This window comes from Neolamprologus brichardi, chromosome 23, assembly GCF_056152115.1.
Source record: "Neolamprologus brichardi isolate AB-2024 chromosome 23, ASM5615211v1, whole genome shotgun sequence".
Classification (NCBI taxonomy): Eukaryota; Metazoa; Chordata; class Actinopteri; order Cichliformes; family Cichlidae; genus Neolamprologus; species Neolamprologus brichardi.
In genome coordinates this window covers 31348159-31357571 of record NC_142125.1, presented here as the reverse complement: position 1 = coordinate 31357571, position 9413 = coordinate 31348159, and the positions used below count along the sequence as shown (strand labels likewise).

Below are 9413 nucleotides of genomic sequence, written 5' to 3'. Positions count from 1 at the left end.
TCAAAGATACTTGTCTTTGAGTGAAGATTTAAGGTGATAAGACATATAAATAACTGCAACTTGAATCTGTACTGAGGCTCAGTATTTGACACAGAGTTCATGTTCACTGCTGTAATAGCTAATAATGATTAATATAATAACTATAATATTGGCCATATTATATTTACATTACCAAAGTGATATGACTTTAGTCTCATGAACAACATTAGCTAATTGTTATTTACTAACTAATCTTAAATGACTGTTCAGTACAGAAATGAAGCCCAACAATCATGTTTTACTGTCCTGTGGTCTCAGCCTCAGATACTTATCAAATCACTCAAAGCTCTTGTAGAAACAAACAAACAAATGAACAAAATATGTTTTCCTTCATTTCTGTCAAACAAAGTTGTATGACACGTTTCCAGCGGTTAGTATCATGGTTGCTAGGCAACCTGGGAAGCGCGACAGAGACTAGACCGTCCCATACAGACAAACTTGCCGTTTATTTTGCAAATCGAGCTCAACACTGCCCCTAGCGTCCTGGAGCACTTCCGTTGTGTTTTGGAATTTGCATGTGTTTTGGAGTTTGCAAGTGTTTTGGAGTTTGCATGCGTTTTGGAGTTTGCAAGTGTTTTGGAGTTTGTACGTGCTTTGTCTCTAGGGGCCACCGTAGTCACCCACCACCCAGCCTTTGTAACCTGGCACACAAAGCATGCCCAGGTTGAAGACATGAGTGTACTGGCATTTCAATATACAACCGATTACAGAGAGGAGAATGTTGCAACAGCTTGGAAAGATGAAAAACCCTTAGCAATCACTTAGAAGAAGTTTAAACAGGAAGCTATTTATATTCTGTACCAGCGCCAATGCAGAGGTTTTTTCCCTACGATCGCGTATTGTCAGAAGAATATTGCCCAGATTCTGGCGTTTTTCAACACAAATATAAATGGTTACATGGCTGCGGTAATAATAGAGCCAGCAGTGATCACAAACAAAGTTTTACCCTTTTCAAATGAGGCATCCCAACTGTGGAGATGATTTGACTGTGAAACCAATGGACATCACCCACTCTTGGTACATTACCTGATTTACTCTCCTTTCTGACCAATGCTGACCACTATTTACAAAAATAATTTCATGTTGTATTTAATGTGACTTAACATAATTGATGGAGCTCATGAAGTCATCATGAAAATAGTCACAGAGCATTCCATCTTTTATATTCAGTCTATGAAAGCCTATGTTAATGTTCATATCTGAACCATTAACCATCAAGAACCATGAACTGCTACGCTAAAAGCAATTTGGTTTTATTATGAGCCTTGATGAACCGTTGAATCGACGCACTGATAACATGAAACATGTTCCAAACTTTAAACATCCTCAGTCAAAATGTTTCTCCTAATAATGTTAATAAATACTACAAATGCCGATGTTAGGACACTTTTTATATGATCGATTTTGGGATTTTTAGGAAGGCTGAAATAAAATATAGACATTGGAAAAGAATAAAAGTCAGCTTTATTTTAGAAAAAATACCCCCATACTCCAAATCATGTTCATACAATAACGTTGGTGCATTTTACACATATTACTTTAGAACTGATTTATCAAAAATGTTTGATATTAAATGATGACCATGTAGCACTTAGTACAGTATGTATGAATGCAGTCAGTATAGCCTAGCAACAAAGACGGGGTGTTCAACAGTAGGTTTTCTGCTCATACAGCAGACGTCAGTTATGACATTAACACTTGTTACCCAGTAGAGGGCAGTGTGTGTGAGTACACATGTATGCATGTATTTCTATTATTGTTACAGCTTGTGAAGTGAAACAGTGTAAACATTTTTCATTCAGTAAATCTAAGAAAAAACACATTCAAATGCTCAGAAAGATTCCATAAAGTTAGGAATCATATATATGAAAAGAAGAAAAAACTATATTTGATCGATACAAGGGATGAGAAACTTCATCTCTACTGTGTGTTTTTAGTTTTTTGTGAATATGCACTAATAGACTTCAGAGTGATTGAGTAAGGAAATTAAATCTATATGGCAAGTCATGAAGCACTGGAGTTATTAGTTATAGTCCATCTTTTCAACACGTTTGCAGCACTCAGGCTTTGTATGAAAAAAATGATCTGTGGGTATGTCAAGTCCTCTGGAACTCCTAACACGCTACGAGCCAGCCCTCATCTGTATTCCTGAGAGAAGACGGATGATCTCCTGCCCTATCTATCCATGCTACGTTCCTTTTTTTCACTGTAATTACAAGAGATCCTGGAGGAAGAGGCAAAAATGTGGAGATGATACAGAACATCAGTGTACATGTATATGCCTGAGAATTATGCTAAAACTTCACATAACCCTGTGAAAAATGGCTGGTCATAGCTGCCCCTCCTCGAAATGTAGGCAGATGTGTGACGGATGCCCTCACTCAGCCACCTGGAAAAAATATATTTGAGAAAGTCAATACTCCCAAACATTTGGATCGAAGCAGAGTGTCGAAGCCTCAATAATTCAGTCATGAAAAAGGCAAATAAAGCATCAAGGTGTGAAAGACATAAAAGACAAAAATATGGCTGACATAAATCATGAGAGCATACCAGTTGATCTGACTTCCACACATGTCCTCTTGCACTCGTCCTCTGTGTCAAATCGATTTTTGTTGCCATTGCAGCCTCCGTACCAGAACTGGGCGCATGCGTTTGCTTGTTTGTCATAGTACCAGCGGATGCTGTAGTCCCTGCACGTGCCTTGGTCCAGAACCAAGCCACAGCGGGGGTCCAAGGGGACAGTCTCTGCAGGAGAAGATGTCATATGAATGAGAGAACTCGTTTCCACCTAATCTAACCTCAGAGTGGCCCTTTCTGCTCTGTTTCTTCACCATGCTGTCAGAAAAGAGCAGATTCCACAAAATCAGCCACACTGCATCAAAAATAATTGGCTTCCCTGTTCTTCACCTTGCTGCGCACACAGCAGAAAGGCCACATCAACGAAAGCTGCTCCCTTTCTGCTGCCTGTACTCAATGCACACTGGACTGGAACTCCAATGGAGCTTCATCTACTCCATCAGGTGTCATCACACCACATTTGCAGCCATCTCAAATCTGAGATTGCTGACGATTCGTTTAATGCCCCAGTGTCACTATCCCTTATCAGCACTATACTATACTGCTATCAGCACTATACAGACAAAAATATAACAGGGTGCAAAACACAGAAAACATTTAAACATGAACAGATTATTATGTACCACCCCCACACTGACGGCAGAGGTTTGGATTTCAGTAATTATCTGATATCATAACTAATTTTCTGTGCCATTATTCATTTCGGTTGTTGACATTAACATTTGTTTGCAAGTTGTTACAAAAAATATTCATGTCACAAAAAAATACTGTGGCCATGAGGTGGCGTATCATTTTAGGTCCATTGGCTAATTTTAAGTAACTCTGAAAGCTGCCATTAGTCCAAAGTTATTAAAAGATAAAGAATTTTCCTATTATGTGATAAATAAAGTATTATCCTCCTCTCGTGTCCTTAATTAAGGATATTATACATTTAGAAAAAAAATAGTTTAGTTATAGTGTGACATATCATTTTAACATGTCAACTAGCTAGCTAACTTATTGCTAACCTTTAGCTCTATTTAACCTTGTAAATATACTGCATTGATTGTAACACCCTGGGCCACAGTCACACTGAGAGTCACACTTTATTGGACTTTTCCAGAAGAGTTGAAACAGCTGCAAAGGTTTGGCCAATGTCTTTTATCCTGTCTTCCTTCTCTCACCCCAGTCGGGCGCAGCAGATGGCCCCGCCCCTCCCTGAGCCTGTTTCTGCTGGAGGTTTCTTCCTGTTAAAAGGGAGTTTTTCCTTCCCACTGTCGCCAAATCACTTGCTCATAGGGGATCATATGATTGTTGGGTTTTTCTCTGCATGTATTATTGTAGGGTCTACCTTGAGGCGACTGTTGTTGTGATTTGGCGTTGTATAAATAAAACTGAATTAAATGTCATATTAAACCCTATTGTTTATGGATGGGATATCAATCGAGTTCATATGTATGTGAGGTCTTTGCAGTGAGGGAATTTATTTATTTTGGATCTCTGTAATAAAAATAATTTTGCTCATAAGAAAGGTAGAAAAGTAGAGCAGAGTATTGGACTTCATATACCTTTGGGAAGAACTGGCCTTGGTACAGGTACATACTGTACAGAAACACCGGAGGATGTTGTACTTATGCTTGTGGATGAAGATGATGATGATGAAGAGTGTTCCCTGGATGGAGAGAGATGTTTGTCTGAGGTGCTGTGGGTAAATGTGTCCCCACGCTGCACCCCTCCTTCCTATTGAGGAAAAAAAACAGAAACCAGTTGTTAGAATAATAAATGTGTGTAATGTACATATAAAGATGTATTCTTGTTTTCATACATGTACTCTGTTGGATCCTTTAATCTCATGCTGGGTGGTCTCTATCATTCCTCCATGGCTGTGTGTGCTGGTACCAGTGTTTATACCAGTCTGACGTCCATTCTCTACTTCCGGTTGGGTCACAGGCCTGTACCCATAGCCACCAGTAGCATACTTTCCATTGATTAAATTTTTGTTCCCATTATAACCATTGTTTCCATAGCCGTTGTAGCCATTAGTTATTCTGTTATATATTAGGGCTCCATTCTCATCTTCACAGAACTGGCTGACCAGCTTGGATTCGAGGGCTGTGACACAAAGACACAGAAGTTAGGGACTAGGAAAAAGGATTTAATTAATTAATGTTTTGTCACTATTCGCTCCCCAGACATAGCCTAAAAGATTTTTTTAGGAATTATTTTCTGTTAAATTTCTCAAAAACTATCAGATGGCTTTGCATTAATTTGGTACACAAACAAACATACAGGTCATATGCACAGGTGGAATACTAATATACTTCATTTAGTGCCAGTAACAGATAAAACTTGAAAAATAAACATTCCTATCGCCCATGCCTTTATAAAGCTTTGCCTTCTGCTAATTAGCAGATTCCGGGTCGTGAACACACTACATTCATTATAATAATGCCTACTTTTGCTCCAGTAACGTGCAAAGCTACAGTGAAACCGAACTGCCTAAGTGTGCAAAAGTAGCTCTTCAGAAGTGTTATTGAAGATGCATAATCCATTGTTTCTTCAAATTGTCACTCACATCAACATAGAAGATCAGAACACTAATGAGATTTGAAACCACTATGAAGTTATTCTGCCTAGATTAAATAATAATGAGTATATGTGACTTGTAACTATAGGGCACATAAACGTGAGCTAAATAGGTGTCTAAAATAGCTTGTATAAGATATAAGTTAAGATATGATTTTTTTTAATAATATAACACAAAATTGTAGATTTCAAGTCACACAAGCACTTCACTCTTAAAATATAAATGGATCCATATAAAAATGGAAAAATCTATTTTTAAAAAATTGGTTCACTAGAGGCGGGAATCACCAGGCAACTCACAATACGACATCCCTAAGGTAATCCTGGGGACATTTTGTGCCATTACGGGTTTTTTTTCATGCTATTTTGGCTGTGCTGAATGAATACAACTAATTTGCCAGAGGATATTATTTTATTTTAATTTTAGGATTCTTGTCTCAGTTCCTTAGGGATATTATCACAATACTTCAGTCGATTCTCCACATTTTGTGAAGAATGCTTTATTACAGTTAGCTGTAATAAATCACCGAAAATCACATTTATGTTGCTTTTTACAAAGACATCATTCCTGTTCTATAGGAATATAATCAGAATACAATCAGCAAGCAGCTCAACTCATTAACAAAGACTCATATTAAGTGTAAGTAAAGAAAATGCCTCTTACCTGGCAGGGTGTTGAAGTCATCAATGAGGAACATGTGCTCCGTGTCTGGATCAGATGCGATTAGATTCAGTTCTTTCAGGAATTCGGCCTGCGTTGGGTCTGAGGTGTTAACGATCCCCAGGGCAAACATCTCAATATTGGCAGCGTGTGCTTCTCGCACAGCTATATCCAGCTTCACTGGTTCTCGCTTGTCGGTTTGCCCATCAGTAATCACGATGGCCACTTTGCTTACTCCCAAACGTGAACTATGGAAGACCTCCTGCGTAGCCTTGCGGATAGCTGTACCAGTGTAGGTGCCCTCTCCCATATATGGGATGTTTCTGATTGCATTCTTGACATCCTGTTTGGTGATATAGCGGGCCAAGTTGAATACAGTTCTCACCTCCAGGCTGTACAGGACCAGGCCAATCCTGGTGGCGTTTCGGCCCACTGTTACCCGGTCCACTAATGCATTCACAAAGTCCTTGATGATTTCAAAGTTCTCAGGCCCCACACTCTCTGAGCTGTCAATGACAAACACCAGCTCCATAGGCCTCTCCTTACACTTGATCCCACATCCTAGAATCACATCACATCAACATATGAGATCATGGCGGAAATGTCACATTGATGAGTTCCAGTCTGTGGAACTGGATCCAGCACTTTACAGATCAGATGACACAGTGGCTTTCATTGAGAAATTAAATCTACTACAGTATTTATGCTATCAAAAGATATTTTACCACAGATCTCTTTGATCAATCGAATGACGTCTTCTCTCTGCAATGAATACACAATATAAGCATATGGATAATCACAAAAAATAAAACGATACAGATATGAACACATGACACTCACAGTGAGGCCAGCTTCACCTTTGGCACCGACTCGGCCCTAGGACCAAAAATATTAAAAAAACGTTTATTCACAAGGTGTCAGTGTTTCTGCAAATCTTCCAGTTTCGTGTGGCAGACAAATGTCAGCAGCGATAACAAGCAGCATAGGAGCAGGTTCAGGGGTTGGAGCCCTCTCCCCAGCCATCACAAAACAGAACACAACAAACTGAGACATGAAGGAATCATTAGCGTCACTCACAGGTTGCCCTGGGGTTCCAGGGTCTCCTACATTTCCTTTGATCCCCTTCAGCCCCCTCTCCCCTGTCAAACCTCGATCACCCTGTTGCACACCACATTGCAAAACATCAGCACTCAAAGAATTTCAAATGCTCCGCACATTCAGTCCCGGGCAACACAGTAACTGACTTTAGCTCCAGGAAAGCCTTCTCCAGGTATTCCTCTTGGTCCTACCACACCTTGGGCCCCCTGTTCACCCTGAATCAAACACACAAGGCAGTTGTGTTACAGCTTGTGATAGATACTTACAGATTTAGGTAGTACACAGAGCCCTGGATGTCTGGATATTTTATAGATATGTGAATGTCTATCAAGGACAATAAATCACAGCCTACCTTTGGCCCTTGAACTCCTTGCCCTTGAGGACCTGTTGGCCCAGGTGGACCAGGTCTCCCAGGGTTACCCTGCAAGTCAAAACATGTTGCTTGTATAACTACAGCTCAAGGTCAGTTACAAAAAATGGCTACAATGTGACAAAAAAGCAGATTTGTAATTTATGAAAGAAATATTTGTTGCAGCCATACAAATGGCACAGTTACTGGGGTCAAGGCAGCAGACCTGCTGACCTGCTGTTCACATAATTACACAGGCTCCACCTGTGGGGAGGTGTAGGCAGGGAGACACCTGTCAGGTGTTGGCTATTAAAAAAGCCAGGAACAATACTCTATTACTTAAGCCTTTTGCTGTAGTCATGACTGAATGTCAACTAGTCATGACTACAGCAAATTCAAGTCACGTGCAGCTACCAGTTATCATCAAACTCCAAAGTGAATGCAGTAATGTGTTTTCTCTTGTCTCTGTGTTCAGTATTAAAGCTTCAAAGTTGGCAAAATATCCTCATTTTTTCTTGAATGGCTTAAAAAAAAAGAAAATTAGTAAAATAAGATTACTGATTTTGATTAGAAAACAGCCACAACTCAACCTTGCACATGCATGTGTGACATCTGTGCACTCCTCTACTTTGAATGCTTTGTTGTCTGCATGCTGCTATGACAACTCAATTTCTGGGCTGCAGTGCATCTGTGAAAACAGCTGAATCCAAGAAATTATCTGATGTCATGACCTACTAAAAATTTTGACTGTAATACGTTTCCTGTTTGGGTTGACTTCATAATGTGAGAAAAGGCAATAGCAGCTATATATATCACATGTGCAATTAATAACTCAACCCAACAAAAAAATTACTTTATCTATAAGAGTATGAAACACACTTTGTATTCTTGTAATAAAGAGCAGCAACTTCAAGGTTACCAGTGTTGTTGTGAATGTTTCACATCACTATTTTCTCAGCACGGACAAGAGCTGACAAGTGTCAGTGTGCTCTGCTTTCCCATTTTTTCCTATTATTTACATCTTCAATTAAAACCTGCCTACTGCTGCATGACTTTGACAGAGCTCGGACCTGCACAGACACTGACCTGAAGCCTGTGGGGAATCTGGATATGATATGTGAGGACGTGCGGGGTGCCGGGTGTTCTTTTAGTAAGGCCTGTTAGGCCAAGTGTTTCTCATCAGACACATATGTCTGTGGAGATTCACACCCTGCACCCATGTGTCACAGTGCTGTTGGAAAAATCACGATAAATGCCACCAAAAATGAACAAGCAGCCCAGTTGTGGGCATGTTTGCACAGAAGATAATGCACTGTGGTTTTTTTTTTTTTCAATCTGTTATTCTTCAGAGAATGTAACTCAGTCACAACCATCTGGCAGTACTTAGGAGAAATTTGAAAAAGGCTCCTCTCAAGTAAACACCTTAGAATGTTGTCCTCGACTCATGTTCCCATAAAACAAATAAAAAACCAAATAAAAATGAATAATATAATAATATTTCTGATTACAAAACAGGTAAAAGGGAGTTGCTTAAAACAGAAGAGGTTAAAGATTTGAAAAATGTAAAGGTTTTAAATTTACCAGAGGTCCTGGGAGGCCTTCACCTGGAGGTCCTGGTAAACCAGGCAACCCTCGAAATCCAATATCGCCCTGCAAAGATGGATGCACAGCAAAGATAGATGAACACTGACAGCACAGCAATTTACAATCTGTCAAACAAACTTGTGCACTGACTAAAATCTTGTTTCCCTTAATTAGCTTCCCTAAACAAATGACCGAATCTTTCAATGGTGAGATAATCTCACTTATCTTCAGTGCGGATTCAAACACAACTTGGAAATTCATCTTACCAGGTCTTGACAATGGCTTTGGCTCAATATTTAAATTCTGACCTCACAGAAAGAACCATCTGTGTCATATAAGGTTTACATCCTACAAGATTTTTGAAACATGGGACATTTTTGATTGAATTTTGCATTCAAACAAATAATGAATTCCATAATGTTTATAAACAGTGACTAACTATCATCACAATACTGTATGACAGATCCAGGAGCTTTTCAGACCGCATGTCTACATGTTATAATTGTTTACTGAACCTGCGGGAAGCGTCACAAACAGCAA

General features: G+C 39.4%; 1 protein-coding gene across 2 annotated transcripts in view; it reads right to left on the bottom strand.

The window, feature by feature from the left end:
- Positions 1-1502: 1502 nt before the first annotated feature.
- Positions 1503-9413, bottom strand: part of LOC102791834 (uncharacterized) — a 33309-nt gene continuing 25398 nt past the window's right edge. The window contains exons 26-36 of one of the 2 annotated variants that reach the window (XM_035913544.2): positions 8871-8939; positions 7293-7361; positions 7087-7155; positions 6920-7000; positions 6683-6718; positions 6568-6604; positions 5846-6403; positions 4421-4707; positions 4164-4335; positions 2590-2784; positions 1503-2428 (exon numbers count right to left, since the gene is read on the bottom strand). In XM_035913544.2, coding sequence (XP_035769437.2) covers positions 2421-2428; positions 2590-2784; positions 4164-4335; positions 4421-4707; positions 5846-6403; positions 6568-6604; positions 6683-6718; positions 6920-7000; positions 7087-7155; positions 7293-7361; positions 8871-8939 — 1581 coding nt within the window. In that variant the 3' untranslated portion in view covers positions 1503-2420. Of the gene's footprint in view, positions 2429-2575; positions 2785-4163; positions 4336-4420; positions 4708-5845; positions 6404-6567; positions 6605-6682; positions 6719-6919; positions 7001-7086; positions 7156-7292; positions 7362-8870; positions 8940-9413 lie in introns of those variants that run through there. The other variant, XM_087836172.1, reaches the window with a different exon arrangement.